Here is a 21,210-nt window from a genome sequence, read left to right on the forward strand (position 1 = left end):
TTCCTTTGTAGAATTTTGAATGTTTTGGGTTGTTAACCCATTGGGTATGTTAATTGTTGCTCTTGCAGGCAAAAAGGGTTTTTATGCAGGACTTTTTTTTTTGCTTTTGTCTTCTTAGTGATGGCAACAAGCTTCCCAGTCACCGAAAACAGCCCCATAACAGGATCCTTCCACCACCGACCTTGATGGTGGTCAAGGTGCTCCCTGTAAGATGGGTTCAACTTTAGGCTCTCTGGACTTTAAGATCACTGTCCAGAACATTTCAAGGTCTGTCACAGGGCTTCTGGTAATGACTTAATGGTGGCCCTTCTCAGAAGTGCCTTCTGTGCAGCCACTGCCTGGACATGGCAAGTCGGCATTTTGGCAACGAGGGCTCTGCATCGCTGTCATTGTTGTAGCGGAGCTGTGGTCGCTCCACAACACCTGCTCGTCCCCAGCCGTCCCATCAGTTTGCTCACACACCCAGACCTCCACAGCACCTGGGTTGTGCCATGTTTCCCAATTAGTGACAACGAATTCACCTGTAGCCCTAGAAGGTTCAGGGCTTTGCCAAAGTTTTTATAACCATCACCAGCAACTTCATGAACTTAAATTTTTTAATTTCACAAGTAGTTATATTATCTGCTATATCAGCAGTAAAACCACACAAAGCATGCACAGGTAATTTAAATTTGATTGCTAGTAGGACCTGTCTCTGAAACTGTAAGGAATATGAAGAGGTATCCTGCCACTGCTTACTGTGGGCAGGAGGGCAAGAACGGCTGAAATGGGATTATGCGAGTGTTGGCTGCCCCCTGCAGGACATTGTGTACTACTGATGCACACATTATTATATTTTACAGGTACATTTCTTTGAGTGACCTTTTACATTTACATTCATTTATTTAGCAGACACTTTTCTCTAAAGTGACTTACAATGGATACTATGTAGTGTTACTAGCCCACACACTTTATTCACCAAGGTGACTTATACTGCTAGATACACTACTTACACTGGGTCACTCATCCGTACATCAGTGGAACACATTCTCTCTGTCACTCACACACTATGGATGAACCTGCACAGCATGTCTTTGGACTGTGGGAGGAAACCAGAGCAACCGGAGGAAACCCACGCAAACACGGGGAGAACATGCAAACTCCACACAGACTGAGCAGGGATCGAACCCACGTTCTCTAGCACCACCCTGGCGCTGTGAGACAGCAGCGCTTGCTCCAAAGTGACTAATAATGTTAAGCGATTCACATTGATTTACCAGTTTACTCAACTTTATCAATTTATCAATTACACTCTATAAATTGGTCAGCATTTTCATCTTAACTGTAATCTGTATCTGTGTTCCCCTGGTTCCTATGGCTTTTTTTTTTCTTTCTTATATAGTATCTTTACACAGTTCTCCTCTTTGTTGCTGTCTTCTGTAGTACTATACTGTGTTTATACACACACACACACACACATATATATATATATACACATATATATATATAATGTTTTTTAAAATAAGTGGGCAGGGTTATGCTCCGCACAGAAATGTTCCATTACTAAGCAGCCTCCCCTCATGCCTGGTGGGCGTAGTTAAAAATGACCCTGTCCACTGTGTGCACTCAGAAGCAAGCACATGGGCTATAGATTACAGGCAACACCTTAGAGAGTATTAAAATCATCTCACCAGGTGGTGAAAACTGAACTGCAGGAAGAAGTCGAAACTGTCAACGGAAATTTTCCATGTGTGCAGATTCTGGTGTGGCCGTGGGAAACGTCAGGCGTATGAAATTAACTAAACAAAACAGGTGAAAAAGCTGATTTGCTCTTTAATTTCTTCGGCGATCAGAGCAGATTTAAAAGCACAAAGCTTGATTTACGGGGGAGCTTTGTTCAACTTTAACGTCTTTTCTGTCCTGAAACTGCGCCCACGGCTAAGATGAAAGCCAGAGGAGAAAGGGCACATTGGAGAGATCCACAGCTGCTGCCCCACTGGACATTCAGCACTTTTGTTAATGATTACACAAATGTCATGTTCAACAAAACAACACTGCGTTCCCTCACATGTGCCGCTATTCACGAGATTTAATAATTGTCCGAAAGGTTTTGGACAAACGTCTCCCACAGGAATGATATCAAATATCAAAACAGCACAATATCAAACCGCAGCATCTTATCAAGGGCCACTGAATTCACCATAAAATCCATCATTCCAAGAAGATTTCATGGACTCATTGTGACAAGGCGGTGGGAAGTGCTGTGATTAACATTAACTCAATTTGCCACCAGATAATCACAGGTAGAAATCCCAGGAGGGCAAACGATGTCTGCTTGAGAAAAGCATGAAATCTGAACTGTTCAAATAGAACTCCAACTGTACAAATATGTAACGCAAGTTGTTCTGCGTAAGTAATGGAAAAATGTGGTCGGAGGGTCCCAAAAACAAGAGTGTCTCTGTGACCCATGCTGTTCATTCCTCAGTGAGGCGAAACCCTTGCACAGTACAGAATCACATGTTCCCAAAATGATAATACATCTGGATTATCTTCGTATCTGTGTTGAAAGGAGAACATGTCTTTAGTTTTATTTATCATTCTTGCAAACGTATTAAAACACATTGACACGTACTTCTCATCAGCCTCCCGTGGGCCATTCTCACAAAGGCCGATTGGCTGGGACGCTTTTGAACGAGAGATCACTGTGAAAAGGAGAAGCTGTGTGCAGCTGTATAAACCCATCCAGAGCAGGGGTCGGATGCGAGGGCGGTGAGGGCACCGGCCAATAAGAACCAACATATCCCTCTGCCTTAGTGCGTAAATAAACACCCTCCCACCCAGCAGCGTGCAGAGTCCGATGGGTCACAGCGGACAGCTTGAATCGGGATGTTCCCAGCATGCAACCATCTCAAATTCCATACACTGTCAGATATCTGCAAAAAAATCATCTTGCAGCAGGGGTGTCTGGAAACACAGCGGAGGCTCACCCTCTGCAAGGCCTTCACACAGCCCCAGTTGGCACTATTTCGCTTACACTGCTTTTTTTTTTTTCTTTTTTTTTTCTACAACTTAGTTATTATGGATGCCCTTTCCTCTAATACACGCTTGGACTTACTGACTTTAAAAAAAAAAAAAAAAAAAAAAAAAAAAAAAAAAAAAAAAAAACAGGTAGCATACTGAATTATCACTACAGGAGCAAGTTCATAAAGCTGGATAAAGAGATAACCTGTGCTAACAGAAAAAGAAACATGTGGAACTAAAATGTTGAAATCCACCGTATTACTGGAGACGTGCTTAATCCAAAAGCCAAATCATGCAGTACATCAAATGCTGCCAAAAAAAAAAAAAAAAAAAAAAAAAAGGGCACATGATGAAGGCAGAACCTACTGTGACCACCCACAGTTCAGAGAGGTAAAAAAAACAAATCCAATTAGCATGCATTCCTGAAAACAAACAGGACTGGGAAGTTGCTGGGGAAAGTACTCCTTGTTCAGACACTATCCTGAACGCTACTAAATATTAGACTACGTTCAGCAAAACGGACACAGTGAGTACAAAATACAGGTAGGCCTGAACTGGCAACATACACACCTTACAATAACCTGGACTTGCAACAGCTATCCCATCAACCTTATTATATTGTTACTTGTACTGTCAAACGACAGCTGCTTGATCTGGGATACAATAACACCAGCAACCATATCTATATTGATCCAGTAAGTATGTCTGTCAACAATTATTGTATTTAGAAACATTTTTTATTTATATAATATTTCATTAGTGGTTCCATTCAAGTTACTTTTATTTTTTCAATGGATAGCAAGCAAAAAGTATGCTGCTGAAAAAAGGCAGAAGAAAATAGATTTGACGGTGCCTCTTCACCCTCCTGCCGTCTTGTACAAGGTACCAAAGCATTCAGACCCTCATGGCCAGAATGCGTAACAGTTTCTTCCCCCAAGCCATCAGACTCATCAATACTCAGGGACTGGACTAATACTGGAACTCTGCAAACTAGTCAGTGCTGAACTGTCTGCCATTGTACCTATTGTTCTGTTTTAGTAATTCTTAAAGTGTTTAATAATTGTTGAAATGTCTAGTGCTGTTTGCACAAGTCTTGCACCTGTGTACTTTATGTAGTCTGTGCAGGTAACTCTTGTTTTATGTAGCACCATGGAAATAATAGTGCAGCATGAAATTACCATTATAATACTGTTGTGTATTTACTATGTTATTACACACATACGCATTGTCTGAAACTGCTTGTCCCAAGCGGGGTTGCGGGGAGCCGGAACCTAACCCGGCAACACAGGGCGCAAGGCTGGAGGGGAAAAGGACACACCCAGGACGGGACGCCACTCCATCACAAGGCACCCCAAGCAGGACTCGAACCCCAGACCCACCAGAGAGCAGGACCCAGCCAAGCCCGCTGCGCCACCGCACCCCTCTTTATGGGTTCATAGATGCATGACTCCCCTTGCATATCTACGGTACGTTGCATGTTTCTCCACTCGTGCTCTATGACACGGGCGCAATCCAAGCACAGAGATGTCATCTAACACAACCAGTGCCAGCATAGAATTTATTCTCCAAGGGCTGAAAACACCAGCCTGCTATTTGGCATAATTACAGTTAAAACGTGGGTCCCAGTCCACTGGAGAGCAGGCCCTGGCGAAACCCGCTGCACCACCACGCCCTCTACTATATCATTACTCTTTGTGAAACAGTGGAAAAATAGAAATCCCATGGGCATGATGAGGACCAGCTGCTGTCCTTTAAAGGCAATCAGGAAACACTTTAAACAGCTGGTCTGATTACTGCTGGACAGCTTGGGAAGAGAAGGGTTCTGGGAGAAACAGGGCTGGGTCAGGGCCCACTTAGTGTTTTTGGCTTATTACGTGCCTATTTCAGTTTGCCCTGAAGGTTTGGGTATCAAAGCCATTTTTCTGGTTCAACCTGCCGTCCGGAGCCTCCGCCCCACTCGTGTGGTTGCCTTTACTCACAACCAGACACAATATATTCTTATGGTTTATGTAATTCACTATAAAGGAATTTGTGATTTACCAACTCAACTTAGGATGAGGTAGTCAGAACCAAACCCCACCATAAATTGATGACTATCTGTAAAGTAATTCATTGTAAAAGGCTCATTCAAGAATCAATGTGGAAGTAAAACACACAAGGCCAAGACAATGGAAGAAGAACCCAACTCCACAATGAGTTACACATTTAGAATAATTAAGAATCCACCTGGGAAGTGTATGCCAGTGCCAGGCCCACTCTGCTGCTTTTCCATTTGGCTGCGACTCCACCGTCTTAAACACTAATAAAGGGCACTGAAAAAGAAGAGAACAGTCAGCTGGATGAACCCGTGTTGTTTTAGAGTCGAACTCGGTCACCTCTCTCTCTCTCTCTCTCCAGTACTTGAGCTGTTTGTCGAATGCAATTTTACCAACATTTAAGCCACTGTGCAGGACATGTTTGCACTACGCAAACACACAGAGAACAAGGAAACCAGCGCTACTAGGAAATTCAGATCTCAACCTGTGTAACATTTCTAGAGACTATAAATTGACAATATTCAAAACATGTCAATCTCAATCGGTTCACTGGAGGATAAATACATGATGTAACATAAAATGTGCAGGAAAAGATTTTTAAAAAAAATCAACGTTGCGAATATGTCCTACTGCATAAGCATGTTTTGCTTTCTTGCATCTTCTAGACAATAAAAAGAACAGAATCGTGCCTTTCTTTTCCATCTGTCTTCATCATGGTATGAAGATGTCACTTGCAGGAATGATTTAATAACAGTGTTCTAATAGAAAACTGGACAGGGGAATTGCAGGAGAGACGAGGTGGCTGGGATATTTCACACCTCCAATGTTCAAATCAAGCAAAATTGCCCCAAACTGCTTTGTAATGGAACTTATTTCAAATACATTTTGTTTCTGTAGATTCATGCAACAAAGATGTGAGCCCCTAGCTTGCTGCAAGGGACAGAGCAACAAAAAAATAAGTCAAGTAATTTACCAAAAAAAAAAAAAAAAGTCTTGTTGGTAAAGAGAGACTCAAAGGCATAATAATGCAGATTTCCCATGATTTATTTACAGGATTTACAGGTCCAGGTAAAACCTTGGATATAGCTAAAATGAAAAAAACTAAGACTTTCATGTTTTTATTAACTTCCACCTACAATAAAATTTATACTTTAAATGTCTCAAAACTTCTCTCCACAAACTACTAATCAATACCAATTGTTCACGTGTGTGACGTTCTTCATCTTGTTGTTGATCACCAACGCTTAAGAACACCAAACACAAACTGTAAACACTGAAACTGAGTTTAGTCAGCCTAGATCCACACCTCTATTCTTCTTGGGTGTTCAGCTAACAGCTGGAAGCAACAACACAGTTTATGTTCATTCCACTTTGGAAGTTAAACATGAGGAACAGTTAAATTAAGAATATGTCATTAAAATTAAATAATCAAACAGAAAAACAGGCATACTCATGGAAAATTAATACATCAACTGTTCAGGAAACAAGCAGCTAGTGTACAGTATGGATGACATTTGATTCCAGGGCAGATTTTGTTTGTAAAGATATTTTATATATCCTAAGGAAAATAATTCCAGGAAATGGGAGCAGAGACAGAGCTGAAAAGTGTTTTATTAATGCTATATTTAAAGTAACACTACTGTTTTGTATTGTGAGTGGCCACATAACTGTAAGGAATATGCACATTTGCAATTCTTTATTTCAATTCAGTTAGAAGGGATGTTCGTACTTTTTTCTCCAACTTCAAAGTCCTTCCCCGGAAAGATCTACCCCACGAATCCTTAATATGCTCTTTGTCCCTTAGGTCTGCAGCATGCCAGACAAACACTTACATTTACATTACATTTATTAATTTAGCAGTTGCTTTGTCCAAAGCGACGTACACCTCAGTTTGTTACCTACCACTTGCTGCACTTGACTCCATGATTTCATTTAAACACCAATAACTGACCAAATGTATAAACGCCCATGAAATTTTACTTTATTTTACACTTTAATAACTAATAGTCAAGGAAACAAAAGTCCAGACTGAATGAACAAACATGAATAAAAACATAGTTAATCTCAGTATCAACATCCAACCACTCCCCATTTTCCTAATAATACTGCCTGCTGTGTCCCAAAGCTGTGGGAAATACTGGGGAAACATACAGGTACAGTGTGTACCAAGAAGGCGTGGGCCATCGGCCTGCAGGCGACATGCGCTATATTCAGAATGGAACTGCAAACCCAGGGCCCACTGATGGCCTTGGTGTCGCCCCCCTGCATCCAGAGGGAGATAACGAAGCATATAGAGCTCAAAGCTAACAATGGCCCTCGGAGTCACGCGGCTGTCTCTGCATGCCACCCACTAACACAGGCATATTGAAAGCTGGAACCCTCCGCGACTCTAGCAATGAAAACGCACAGATCTGCATTTGAATGTGATGAGAACTGTAACAACAAGACTATATGCTTTGCTTCATGTTGTTTGAAAAGCTTGAGCGCATCTTCACGAGAACATGTCCCTGGACAAACAACGTGCTTGGACAAACATGAGGACATACAGTTAAAGCCCTAGAAGTACAGTGTCCACCCATACACAAACACACACACACACACACACACACACACACACACAGTAAGGGTTTCCACCTAAACACATTTCCTTGGTTTAGAACTGAAAACACATTCACTCTCTTGATCCAAACAAAAAAGTAACATAAACATATCCCCTGTTACTTGGTCCTCCGGTATCTGATTTTTCACTTATCCAGGTCCAAGATTAATACCAATTAATCTTAAATGGTCACAATTTTCATTGATCTGGTCCAGGAGATCTGGTTCAGGCCACGACAATCTGTACAGCTTGATAAATCGAGACCTCATTTGAAAATTGCGCTAAGCAGCTCTGAGAAAGACTAAGACACACACTGCGTGGTGGGAACCGCACACCGACGCTCTTGGTTGCCTTCTCTCATTATCTTCTCATCTGTATAGTCACAAGCTTATATCCTCTGTTTTGAATCACTGTAGTTTAATTTTATAATTATTCATTTAAACGTGCCTTATATAACAACTTCCACAAGCCAATCCGCACACACATCATCACAATAGATCTACTTTATGAAATCACTTTTTAAATTATTTCATGTAATTATTCTTCCCGCAACATTCAGTTTGTTAAAATGAAATTTCCACAAATCGCTTGCTGTTTCCATTTAGACCCAGAAAACCTTAAAAAAAATTACCATATAAAAACAACAATTTCTAACTTTCTGCATTTATTTATAATTTAGGATATAAGAAAAAAGTTCAACATATAATACGAAGTGATTTTAAAAATCCATTGTTCTCACTTCTATGCCAAATTTAGACAATGTTGAATGGTGAGGAGGCCTTTTATATACATATTTGTTTGCTACTACAAAAAAGACCTGTAGGTGCCATCAAATTAAAAATTATTTTGAAAATTATTTAACTGAGTACAGCTGTTGGCGTGTGCTTTTAATGATGGAGTGGCACCTGGAAACAGAGTGGTTCCTGGCAGACAAGAGGTTACCACACGAAAGGGGAATCATGAGTGGCTGAAAGTCATTTCATCCCATTTAAATAGGCAGCTGGGACACTCATGGCACACAAGGCTAATGTAATGACAAGGGGTGCATAAGAGATGCAAGGCTGCATTTAAGAGCAGTGATGACACAAACAAATTAAAACAATTTGTGCTCATAGTCCAGCCTGTAGAGGAAAGCACATTCAAAAACTTACAGCTCTTTGTGTTTGTCCTCAGCCAGTATCTGGTCATTGGGCTTCAGTCCATACCTGCGAAAGAACAAGAAACACAATCAGTTCACATACTTTCTTACAAGGGTTTCCCACATTTCTGGGTTGGAAGTATGCTACAGAAAAGCAGCAGAAAGGTTAAATAAGTACAGAGCTGACTAAAATAACAGCCAAGGGCTGCTTTGAGAACTGCTGCACTCAAGGCTAACTGATGTTTACTCTTGGAAAACACACAAAATCAATGAACAATCAGTGCAGCACAGGGGCACTGAGAACAAAGATAAGTGTTCACTTAATCACAGGTAAGCAACTTTAGGACAGTTTAACGCGGCAAGTCATGGAGTATCTTAAAGTACTTGTAGACTGAAAGAACTGATCTACTGACCTCCAGCACAATGGGTCAGAGGAACAATCTGGCAACACACTGGGTTTTCATTGGGTCTTTTAGATATTACTAGGAAGACCCTCCAAATAAATACACATTTAAAGATTTGCATTTTTTTAAGAGGGGGTGCGGTGGCACAGGGGGTTTGGCCGGGTCCCACTCTCTGGCAGGTCTGGGGTTCGAGTCCTGCTTGGGGTGCCTTGTGACGGACTGGCATGCTGTCCTGAGTGTGTCTCCTCCCCCTCTAGCCTTACGCCCTGTGTTGCCGGGTTAGGCTCCGGTTCGCCGCAAGCTTGTTTGGGACAAACGGCTTTAGACAGTGTGTGTGTGTGTGTGTGTGTGTGTGTGTGCGTGCGCGTGTGTGCATGTGTGCATTTTTTAAAGAAGTTTCTTTTGGAAAAGAGTTAAAACATGGTAGTGTTACTGTCTCTTCTTAGTGTTCGCTGACCAGCCATAGGAAAAGTGACAGAAAGCGTTTTAGCTGAACATGACCAGTGAAAATGCGATTAAGGGAGGCTGGGATACACATTCTTACCCCAGCTCTGCCTCCAAAGCTACTACTCGCTGCACGCATGACTCTCTCCCCTGATGCAGCGCTAGCAATTGATCCAGTCTGAATAGGATTACGTGTCCCGTAAGCTCACTGGACCATGAGGCGACTTGCTCCAACTTACACCAAGCGGCATTAGCGAAACCTAGCTGCCAAGTGTACTGTATCCTCACACATGGTCTTCCACAGAGCCCACATCTGATGCTCATTTCATGTTCTAACTAAATGAAACATCTTCAATCTGTCAGCAGAGAGGAGACAAAGTGGTGCAGATGTGAATCACTCCTCAGATGCCACAGATACTTCGAGCCTTTGTTTTTGCACAGTCTGAACCCAGTTTGAATGTTTATGCAGAAATCACATCTACATAACAGGGTTATGCTGTGTTCCAAGTTCAGGGGATGACAGAGCTAAAATTTACATTTCAGTTCATTCAGCAGGTACTTTTCTCCAAAGCAACACACATTTCTGAGAAAAAAATAAAAAGAGTGCATTACATCAATAGGAGATTTGGATGCAGACGCGTGATTATAAAAACACAGTTAATTTGTCACATTTCACCATATGAACCAGTATACAGGCAGTCCCCGGGTTACGACTGTCTGACTTACATACAACCCGTAGTTACAAACCACCCCTGTAAAGCCTATTACTTTAAAAATCTGAGTTACATACAATGATTCGTAATAACAAATGGGCGCTACTTTAAAACCCGCATAAAAACATTGTGCGTCTACAGTGGTTCGCTGGCGGGGTGTATGAGCCCGAGGTAGGACAAAGACTTCCTTCTTTTCAGTCGGACCACGTTGCTGTTAACAGTGTCTCGTGTGTTACTGTATTTGGCTTTAATTTTTTTTGTTTTTACCCTCCTAACCATGGCACCAAAGGATAAATGTGATGCAAGTGATAGCGATGAATCCAAGAAAAGGAAAATGGTCACGACTGAAACTAAAGTGGAAATAATAAAGCGAAAACAATAAAGCAAAAGGTGAAATGCCAACGAACGTTGGAAAAAGCGAACATTAAAGTTTATTTAATGTTTTGCACATGTCCTCTCGCTCTCTGAGAGAGCACTGGGCTATAAAAGACACTTCTCAACCTCTTCCCAGTTGCGGAATCTCACTCGACACCCATCCCCTCTGCGTCCTTAAACCTACCTCACTTTGCTCTTCCAAGTCCTGTCCCTCAACGTTCCCCAGTCCTCTTCCACGTCTCTTTGGTGAACGACCGCTAGCCTTGTTCCCCAACCGTGAGAACACATCTAATCCTTTAAATCTGAATAAACGATCCTGCGCTTGGGTCCAGCCTCCTCCATCTCCTCTGTTCATTATGACAGTAGTAACACTAATTATTCTCTTTCTATGTAGTTACATTTATTATCGTTATTATTATTATTATTATTACAATGTAATTATGCAATAATAATAATGTATTAGATACTTTAGTGTATACCAGGGGTCGGCAACCTTCCGCATTAAAAGAGCCATTTGGGCCCGTTTCCCACCAAATAAAACCCATCTGAAGCCTCAAACCCAGTTTGATCCCTAAAATGAAGAAAACACAGCATATATAGTTTCATTACACTTATGCTATGTATATAAAGACTATGATTTGTTACATTTATGAAACAAAGGAACTACAAAGAGAAAACGACTGACATTTCTAAATTATTTGTAACAACCAAAACAACAAATTCTTTTGAACTCTTAAAAAAAGACACGGGCACATATAAGTTTATTTATCCCTTATTTGTGGATTTTTTTTTTAAAAGAAATCAAAAGCGCAAACAAAAAAATGCCAGTTAATTCTAAAGGTTGCCGTCATCGGTTGATTTCCTCAGTCGCGTAGCTACAGCAGTCAACCGCCAACCTGAATATAAAACATAACTACATCAGTTCAGGGTCCAATATAAAAATATATATTTGCAAAATAATAACTCATTAAATGATTTCGTTCACTTGGTTAATGTGACTTCTGCTCCTGAACCTCACTGCACAGCTGATTAATATCAGGGCTGTAAGACGTCACTTTGATCTTCACGCAGGATTGCAAGCTGTCATCCGTGGGGTCAAAAGTTTAAGACAAGTCACTTGCCAGGCGGCGACAGGTGACGCATACAATGGTATCAACCAATACAGAGCTGGGACGCAAATTTTGATCGACAAAATATTACAACGTTTTATTTTAATGTTACAAGATCACCTTAATCTCCAAAATAATAACTATTACATTGATAAAACTAACTAAATAAAATAATTTAAATAAAATAGCCATTTATTCACATTATTTTTTCAAAGCCGCGGGGAGCCACGGCAGAGGGATGAAAGAGCCGCGGGTTGCCGACCCCTGGTGTATACAGAAGTGTTTGTTTAATGTTTTTTTATGCATAGAAGAGTAGACAATATACGATATACTGAGACAAACATTTGAAAAACTGACGTTAGATACCCACCGTACCTAACTGTTCCGACATATCAAAAACCAACTTAAAGACGGACTGAGGACATGGAACTCGCTCGTAATCCGGGGACTGCCTGTACATCACACGAGGAGCTATATGAAGGTTTATCCATTCAACAAATTGATATTGCTAAATTATTCAACATGAACATTCATCATGCACTTCCAAGATCAGGGGAAAAGTGAGTCGAAAAGAGATGAGTTTCGAGACTCCTCTTAAATTTAGAGAGCGATTCAACAGTTCTGAGTGAGAGGGGGAGGTCATTCCACCAAATCAGAGCCAGAACCGAAAACCTTTTGTGCTTTTGATTTTGTACCTTTCGTGCGTGGGACCACCAAGCAGGGAGATATGGAGCATTTTAGCAGTCCAGTTGGGGTGATGCTTAAACTATATACTTTAAGAAACCTTAGGAAATGATAGGGTTACATAAGTTATCCAGTCAGCGAATTCACAGAGTTTAGCAATAACAGCTCAAGACTTATAATGAAAAAAAAATATTTTTGAAATGCACCACGGCCTAGTGTAAGCCTCGCACAAATAAATCTATCAAAGCGCACAAAGGATGATAAAGAAATATATTGCCAGAAAACCACAAAGAGCTCACTGAGCCAAGGAGCCGCACCCACCAGAATCACTGCAATCATAAGGAGTCACATGACATGCCAAGCATGTGCTGACGAAAGCTACTCCTAAAGCCCATGCTCACTCTACTCCACTTTACACCAAAAAACAGAAGAAACAAGCTCCTTCCATCTTCTCGTCTACTCAGCAACAATGCTTTGGGACCGAATTGTCCAGTCAGAAACACTGTATAGAAATGGCCTCATAAAGACACTTCTACTGCTGCAGAGACCATCCATTCTCCTCTTAATAGAAAATAATCCTCTTCATGCCCTGTACTAAATTTCCATTAATCTTTGCCACATTGTGCTTTTCAGTTAATAAACTGCTATATTAGCAGGAAGGAAAGTATAAATAGTTATAACAATCAATTTAAAATATGGTAAAGGGTGGTTCATCTATCTGACAGCTTAGGACTGAATATTAAGAGACTTTCATGTAATACTCAATCATTCCTTCAAATAATCCATAGAGGGGAAGTAATTAGCCAAGTACTAAAACTCAAGCTGCTTTGTGCTTTTTGAAGTTGTCAGCGTGAGTGTGAACATTTATTGAAACAATTAGCTTACAACGGCATACTAATCACTAAAATAAATGGGTATTGATTAATATAGCACAATGTGAGTCTCTTCAAGGCTGTTGCTGCCATCTGTCCAAGTGGAAAAAATGGAAGGTCTAGGATTGAAAAGCTTGCAGCCAAGGCCTGCAGGTCTGCACATAAGTTGCAGAATAATGGGCTGCCTTCACCCTGTATCAGATTCTCACCCATCCACATCAGCAGACAAGCACACTGATCATGTGAGCACACCACCAGGCACCAAAACACAGAAAAAAGGATGACTCACTTGTCCAGGAAATCCTTGTCCACCACAGCACAGATGTCCAGCAGCGGGTTCCCCATGCCAAAAAGGGCATTCTGGCTGTAAGGGGCAGTTTCAGGAAAGGAAAGAAATAAATCAGAAAATTACAGCTCTACTGTGGTGCATATAGTCATTCCAGGAAACGTAGCAGGTAAAGACAGGGACGTGTAACATGAAGGCTGCTAGATACTGCAGTAGCCTTGAGCAAGTTACTTACCCTGAATTTCTGCAGGCTGCATAATAACCAGCGATGAAAAAACATAGGCAACCGAGATTGCGAGCAAATGCAATATTTTTAAGCAGAGACATTCATGTTAATGGGACAAGCCAGTAAAACAGACTGTATATCACTACAGTCTGACCTACAGCTACAGATGAGAGCCAAAGTAATGAGACTGTAACAACAGTTCCGTATACGGAATTAAGGATTAGGGTAGAGTTCAATAGTACAGTCAGTAAAATTTTAACGAGTACCAGCATTTCAGGACACAAACACAGAAAATTCACTAAAAAACCGAATGTCATTAACATCCAGCTGGACAGGCAGATTAGAAACAGGAACCAGCCACTTTTGTGATAAGCTTCAGTAGCAGACATGTTTTTTCCTGCAGGAAATTTTGATAGCATAGGAGATGGCAAAGGACTGCATGCTAATAGTAGTTATTCTAGTGACTTATTTGGGTCATGAGTAGGAAATCTGTGAGTATAATGTAAAATCCATACACGGACTTATGATTCAGACAGGGCACAAAGGTAGAATAGTACTTCACTCACATTCTAAAGAAATGAGTGACAAAGATCAACCGTGTTATGGTTCATTATGACCGCAAGACTAGCATAACACACATATACTGATCTGAAACTAAACGTGATTGGAGCAGTATCACTTAACTACTGTTCAGAGTGCTATTATTTGCATTGACCTTGACGCTTTTATCCAAAACGACTGAAAATTATTTACCCGTTTATACAGCTGGAACAATTCAGGGGAAGTACCCTGTTCAAGGGTACTACAGCTGGAGGTGGGATTTGAACCTGTGTCCTTTGGGTCCAAAGGCAGCAATTCTAACTACTACACTACCAGCAGCCCATTATGCCTCCTCTGTTTACCATCGTGTTCAACCTGTAACATGTTGGTTTAGATGTTGGCCGCAAACATTAGAACCAGATCAAGGCAGCAGCCACTCTGTACACACACCCATCAACTTCATAGCCTGGAAATATGACACCACCGACAGCAAAGTACACAAAAGTCCTTACACAATCCCAAAAGAAGAGTGTTGAAGGGACCTCATCAAAATATGTCCAGAGGGTTGGAGAGTGGGGACTCGATCACACACGGCGTGGAGGACAACACACCAGCAAGAGCAGGGAGCGTCACTCACTCACTCACTCACTGCCTGATCCATGCACGGTGTGCCGTCCAAATAGTTACCGCGGGATTTAAAAGCACCGCCCACGCCCCCCATCACAGCCTGCATCTCCATCCTGCTGCTGGTATTTCTGCGTGAGGAGTGTCAGCGTGTGTCTGCTCACCTGACCGCAGGCATCCTGCAGCTCCTGTATATCCCCCTGTGCCTCGGATCCTTCAAAGCCCGGTTCACAAGCCCCGATCCGCGCGACTCGCCCGCGGCCGCATGTTCGCCGTATCAAATTACGGCTGAAACCGGAACCCCCCCGTGTCTGCCCGCCGCTCTGCAAGCTGATAGGGCAGGGCCGAGAGAAGGCGGAGTCACCGCCGTGCTCGAACCTCTGATTGGCTACACATACACTATTTGTTTTGGGTCCTAACAATCCATTTTCGCGTTCCCGAAAACGTACCGTACGTACAAACGTTGGGCATTTTTCCAGTGAGATCGAACATCATGATTGAGTCAATCCGTAAGCGCACATTACTGTTGAAGAGCTAGGTAGGAAAATTCTAATTGGTTATGCCACCCACCCGGTCCCCCCATGCAAACAGCTAAATGCTTTTCAGTAAACAGTTAAAGTTAAATTGCTTGGTGTTGCAACTGATTTTATTAGCAAGCAAGACGTAAAACGCGTAATTTATTAACTTCTGATTAAAACTACAAGTAAGCCGGCATATTTTTTCCAAGTGCCGGTTGTGCACCTACTCGCTGGTGGCAGTTTGCTCGGCTGAAATGAACTTTTGAACATTGATTCATACTCCTCGATGACTCTCGTCCACCGCCGTTTATCATTATTAGTTATTTGGCTGGCAGTTAGCCTAGGCTGGCAGTCCAGTTTAAACTGACTGCACCACGGCACGGGGACACTTGTGTGTGAAACATGACACCCTGGGGAGAGGCACATATATATTAACCGCGGTGTATTTCTCCGAAAGCTCCAGGGGGGACGTCCCGCACACACGTTCAAAATGCAGCTCAAAGCAAGACACGTGGACGTCCGAACCGCGGACTTTACACGCTGCGGCGGCTTCGAGGACATGATGATTCACTGAAACCCCTTGCACTATTAAACATTAAAAATACCGCTCAATACCGACCGAACCGAGGCAGCTGGTCGGAGAAATCAATGTTAGATTTCCCGGCGGAGAGGGTAAACTTGGTTCCAAAAACGGCAAGGCTGTTATTTTGTCCGCTTCCAAATAAAGGACGTGCTATTTATATCATATCTGTGCCTCAGGAGAAGAGGCCGGGTAAACAGGCATGTTATCTGCAGGTAGGAGTGCTGCAGGAGGACAGACTGGAGGTGCAGATGAACCTTCACTTCAGGCTCCTGACCTGACGTGACAGAATCCCCCAAACAAGATATTTATCACTGGTTTCCCGCATTCTGAACCGGCTTGCCTTCTTGGGTGGGGGGGAAAAAAAAAACAATTTTACCTCAGCACCTTTTCCTCTAATTTGGGTTTCTTTGCTTTGGGTTCTCCCGTTGCCATCCTCCGAACACACTGGAGCCACCTTGAGCAATGGTGCCAAGAAAGAAGTGGGAGCAAGCGGGGAACAAACACGCATGCAGTGCCGGGGTGTAGTGCGGAGCTGTCCGCCGCAATGCCTGAACAAAATAGCTAAATAATTATAGCTACAGTCTATGTTTTATTGTCAGAACAAGTGAATACGTTCTGCAGTTCATTGAGCCTATTTTTAATTATAAAAAATGCAGTCTAATGAAAAATTTAAGATACGGGCAACCTGTATTATTTCTGAGGCATCAGGAAGCCACATGTGTGAAGCTGGAAAGACTCCGCCGCACCGCTACCCGGAGCGCTGCCATACTTAGTGGTGCGGAGCTGTAGGCGCTTGTCGCATTCTTTACACAAGTTTTGACAAGGTATCTGTAGACGCGCTACAACCTTCGTTCGTTTATTTTTCAAACTTTCTTTGATTCACGATTGATTCGGTGTTGTTTCAAGCTGGGTCCTCGCGCCGTGTTACCAAAACACGCACTGAGATTTGCAGAAGTAAAGTAAAGTGACTCTCGGAGAGGAAGTTTCTCAGTGAGTGAAATCACTATTGAATGTTTATAAAAGTACTCACCGCAGATGGAAGTGTAATAGCATGATAGGAACGATGGTTGTGTGTGACAAGGGGACACATTTCCAGAAGTTTGCACTCGTAGAGTGCGCCGAGCTGAGCTGCCTGTGGGGTCAGGAGAAAGTGAAAGTGAAGTAATTTGCTCACTCACTGTGTTCACAATAAATATGCGCCCACTCGCTAATATTAATTTATAAATAGTGGTAGTCAGTGGTGTACTTTCGATTCTCTGTGCTGAATGGTAACGCAAGACACCGTTCGGTCGGATTCTGACTTTTTCCTAGTAAAAAAAAAAAAAAAAAAGACGGGGTGGCGGTTGCTGTTTGCTGGGCGGTTCTCGCGGGAAAAACTAACTTGCCCGCGTGGTCGGAGCGCGCGCGCACTGGCGCTCGCGCTCAATACGTGTCGTTGTCCGTGTGTCCGCAGCGGCCCGCAGGATGATCCACAGCCTGTTCCTGGTGAGCACGGCGGGCCACATCTTCCTGGAGAAGCACTGGAAGAGTGTCATCAGCCGCTCCGTGTGCGACTACCTGTTCGAAGCTCAGGGCAAGGCGAGCGCCCCCGAGAACGTGCCGCCGGTGATCGCGACCCCGCACCACTATCTGATCAGCGTCTACCGCGACAGGATCTTCTTTGTGGCCGTCATCCAGACGGAGGTGCCGCCGCTCTTCGTCATCGAGTTCCTGCACCGGGTTGCCGAGACTTTCCAGGTGACGTGCGGTGGACTTCACGGCCACACAGGTTCCACCCTTGGCCCGGGGAAGCTCAGGATCTGAAGGAGTCATCGATCCGGACTGAGAAGTGATGCTTAAGAAAGTGAGGTGTGTTTCTTTTGGGCTCTTTAAAACAGGATTACTTTGGGGAGTGTTCGGAGGCCTCCATCAAGGACAACGTGGTGATCGTCTACGAGCTGCTCGAGGAGATGCTGGACAACGGCTTTCCGCTGGCCACTGAGGCCAACATCCTGAAGGAAATGATCAAGCCTCCCACAATTCTGCGCTCCGTGGTCAACACTATCACAGGTGGCAGAGAGCTGAGGAGCGTGTTTGCGTGGTCTGTGGCTCAAGGTTCGGGTGGGATTGTGTGTCGCTCATTGCTGTGTTTCTCGTTTTTTTTTTTTTTTCTTTTCAGGGAGCAGTAATGTTGGAGGAACGCTGCCCACAGGCCAGCTGTCGAACATCCCTTGGCGGCGTACAGGAGTGAAGTACACCAACAACGAGGCATACTTTGATGTGGTGGAAGAAATAGATGCTATTTTGGACAAGTCAGGTAATGTATGAATGACAGGAAATGCAATCAGGAACTTCAGTTATGAATTACAGTAATGATCGGAATAATGAGAATGTATTATTTTTAAATCGGTCTACTGATCTTGCCAGTTGTGACATTTTGTCTTGCTTTGGGTTTTCAGGAACCGTCGTGTTTGCCGAAATCCAGGGTGTAATCGATGCTTGTGTGAAGCTCTCTGGGATGCCAGACCTGACGCTGTCTTTTGTGGTATGACTCGGACCATCCATTCCAGCAGCTTTCAGAAATGCAGAACAGTGTTGAAACAGCAAACGCTGACCTCTTAACACAAAGTCATCATATAATTCGTACATTACTACACTGCCTAGTGTAGTTTTAGTATGGAAACAAACGTGACTTCTAAATTGCTGAGAATCCTTCAAGTTCCTCCACTTCAGTTCTGGATATTTTGAATATTCCTCCCCCCCTAAGGAATCTTTTATGGCATTAATTCCTTCACCCTGATTCTTCATTGTATAAATCTGAGTATTTTCTGATGCGATCATGATGAAACATAGCTGTGCTTAAAAATCAGCTATAAAGCCAACTGGCTTTTAATACTAATTGGATGTGCATACTGTTACTCACTCATGACTGGTTCAGCTCTTTGTTTATACCTCTTGTTATTGTAGTGCGTACGTGACAGTAATAGTTACTGTATTTGACCGACACGTTTGGTGTATTGGAAGCTTCTCACTCCGGCCCAGTCACTATTAAGGTATTAACTTGTGCAGAGCTCTGTCGCCATAGAACCCCCGTCTCCTCGATGATGTGAGCTTCCACCCCTGCGTACGCTTCAAGCGCTGGGAAGCAGAGCGGGTGCTCTCCTTCATTCCCCCTGACGGAAACTTTCGACTAATGTCATATCACGTCAATGCCCAAAAGTAAGGCTGCCCTGCAGAACCACAAACCACTGCAACTCAGTAATACACTTTTGCTTTTTAGTTCTGTACTAAGTTAAACGTTCTTCGCAAAACTTAGGCTGGATTTCCTAAAAGCATTTTTTGTAACTTTGTGCGGCATGTAATGTTCACACCACTTAAACTCATAACTCTACAATGATTTTAGAAAACCTAGCCCAGTACTCTTCAACTTGAAAATATTTTCTTTGGTGATATGTGTGAAGTGTAGATTCCAGCAGTTGAAAACCATCCTGACCATTTTTTCCATTGCGCCTTCTCAGCTTGGTTGCCATTCCTGTGTATGTGAAGCAGAACGTCAGTTTCTTTGAGACTGGGTCTTCGGGCCGTCTTGACATTACAGTGGGGCCCAAACAAACGATGGGGAAAACAATTGAAGATGTGGTGATAACAGTGCACATGCCCAAGGTGGTGCTCAACGCCAACCTTACTACCAACCAGGGGACCTCTACCTACGACCCTGTAACCAAGGTACACTTCATCTCTGGTTCACCTTTACCTTTGATTTACCAAGTACTCTTAGTGTTGTAAAACTATTTTAGGTTAGATTTTTTTCAGTAATTTGACTACCTTAGTTGCTTTTCCGAAAATAAAGATCAAAATATGAACTTTAGAGGACAGGTGTTTCTGGAAGCGTTCTGTTTATACAGTTGCCAAGAGTCAACACAGACTCAATGGTATTTAACAGGTTAGAGCTGAACTACAATGTGAAGATATTTTTTGTGTTTCTTCCCTCAGGTGCTGGTTTGGGACATTGGAAAACTTAACCAGCAGAAGGTGCCGAATCTGAAGGGGAGTCTCAGTTTGCAGTCTGGCGCTCCTCGGCCTGATGAGAACCCTACGCTCAACATTGACCTCAGAATTCAGCAACTCGCCATCTCAGGTGATGTGAAATTTCATAACATCTCCATATACACCTGTGTCTATTTTCTCTTTAATCAAGGATTCCTGATTGTATTTGACTTTCTTCTTATTTTATACCCTATAGGCTTGAAGGTGAACCGTCTTAATATGTTTGGAGAAAAATATAAGCCATTCAAAGGGGTCAAATATGTGACCAAAGCCGGGAAGTTCCAAGTGAGGACATGAATTACTGAATGTATTTTATATATAGAAAAACCATTGTGCCAAAAAGTCATTCTGGTGCCATTCAAGGCCAGTCTTATTAAATATACAGATTTTTTGGGCAAATACGTTCTCTAGCACAACATGTGAGAGAGAGTAGAATCTGGTATTTCACAGACTTGCAAATAAGCAAAAGCCTCAGATGTCTTAAAAGGGAATTAATAGTACAGATCTGGGATTTACCTTTTTTGCATAAAAAGGTAAATTAGTTATTCCTAATTCTTCAGTTCAGTGGTTTAGTTTTGGCCACACTTCCGAATAGGATGAAGGGAAATATTCGGCATCACCATTCAAATATAATAAGGGATTTGGCTAAGTGCTGCAGCTAGCCTGCGGTTGAATCTCACTGTGCCTCATACTAAGCTGTCCCCTTTACCTGACCAGCTTAATGAAATGGTGTAGCCTTTCCAATATAAACTTTAAAATGCACATTAAACTATGTTCAGATCATTAGCTGCCTCCTTTGCCATAAACCAGATTGTAGTGAAACATTTTAAAGTTGTGTTGCATACCTTTTACAATAAAAGGGGACATGCACCTTCTTGTGTTTCACTCTGGCTTCCTAGGCCAATTTCATCATCATTAAAGGAAATAAGCTCAGCAGACACCTTAGCAGGGATGTATGGCCACAGACTGTCTTTCACATGTACTTGTTCAGTGGGAAGCTATTCTTCGAAAATGGTAGGGTTGCTGCACAAAG

The 21,210-nt window shown here is 42.6% G+C and overlaps 2 protein-coding genes across 7 annotated transcripts in view; one reads left to right on the plus strand and one right to left on the minus strand.

Annotated features, from left to right (window-relative positions):
* The window catches only part of adka (adenosine kinase a), a 99,206-nt gene extending 82,583 nt beyond the window's left edge, over positions 1 to 16,623 (minus strand). For 2 of the 4 annotated variants that reach the window (XM_018766260.2, XM_018766257.2), the window contains exons 1-3: positions 16,528 to 16,623; positions 13,664 to 13,738; positions 8,787 to 8,840 (exon numbers count right to left, since the gene is read on the minus strand). In XM_018766260.2, the coding sequence (XP_018621776.1) occupies positions 8,787 to 8,840; positions 13,664 to 13,738; positions 16,528 to 16,583 (185 nt within the window). In that variant the 5' untranslated portion in view covers positions 16,584 to 16,623. Of the gene's footprint in view, positions 1 to 8,786; positions 8,841 to 13,663; positions 13,739 to 14,938; positions 15,013 to 15,214; positions 15,313 to 16,527 lie in introns of those variants that run through there. The other 2 variants (XM_018766258.2, XM_018766259.2) reach the window with 2 other exon arrangements.
* Positions 15,526 to 20,723, plus strand: ap3m1 (adaptor related protein complex 3 subunit mu 1). 3 transcript variants are annotated; one of them, XM_018766255.2, is made up of 9 exons: positions 15,526 to 15,588; positions 17,605 to 17,888; positions 18,029 to 18,200; positions 18,310 to 18,447; positions 18,590 to 18,675; positions 19,216 to 19,349; positions 19,649 to 19,856; positions 20,124 to 20,268; positions 20,374 to 20,723. In XM_018766255.2, the coding sequence occupies exons 2-9, from the start codon at positions 17,616 to 17,618 to the stop codon at positions 20,472 to 20,474; spliced, it is 1,257 nt and encodes a 418-aa protein (XP_018621771.1). In that variant the 5' UTR covers positions 15,526 to 15,588; positions 17,605 to 17,615; the 3' UTR covers positions 20,475 to 20,723. The 3 variants fall into 3 exon arrangements, with proteins under 3 accessions (XP_018621771.1, XP_018621769.1, XP_018621770.1); XM_018766253.2 differs by lacking the exon at positions 15,526 to 15,588 and adding an exon at positions 16,883 to 16,975; XM_018766254.2 differs by lacking the exon at positions 15,526 to 15,588 and adding an exon at positions 16,983 to 17,141.
* The last annotated feature ends 487 nt before the right edge of the window (positions 20,724 to 21,210 follow it).

The sequence above is a fragment of the Scleropages formosus genome, chromosome 8 (genome assembly GCF_900964775.1).
Source record: "Scleropages formosus chromosome 8, fSclFor1.1, whole genome shotgun sequence".
NCBI classification, from domain to species: Eukaryota; Metazoa; Chordata; class Actinopteri; order Osteoglossiformes; family Osteoglossidae; genus Scleropages; species Scleropages formosus.

Bases quoted from the DNA above. Each gene is read 5' to 3' on its own strand.
- ap3m1 (XM_018766255.2), top strand. From the start codon at position 17,616: ATGATCCACAGCCTGTTCCTGGTGAGCACGGCGGGCCACATCTTCCTG. The intron at 18,676-19,215 runs GTATGACTCGGA...CTGTCGCCATAG, and splicing joins ACCTGACGCTGTCTTTTGTG to AACCCCCGTCTCCTCGATGA. The intron at 20,269-20,373 runs GTGATGTGAAAT...TATACCCTATAG, and splicing joins TCAGCAACTCGCCATCTCAG to GCTTGAAGGTGAACCGTCTT.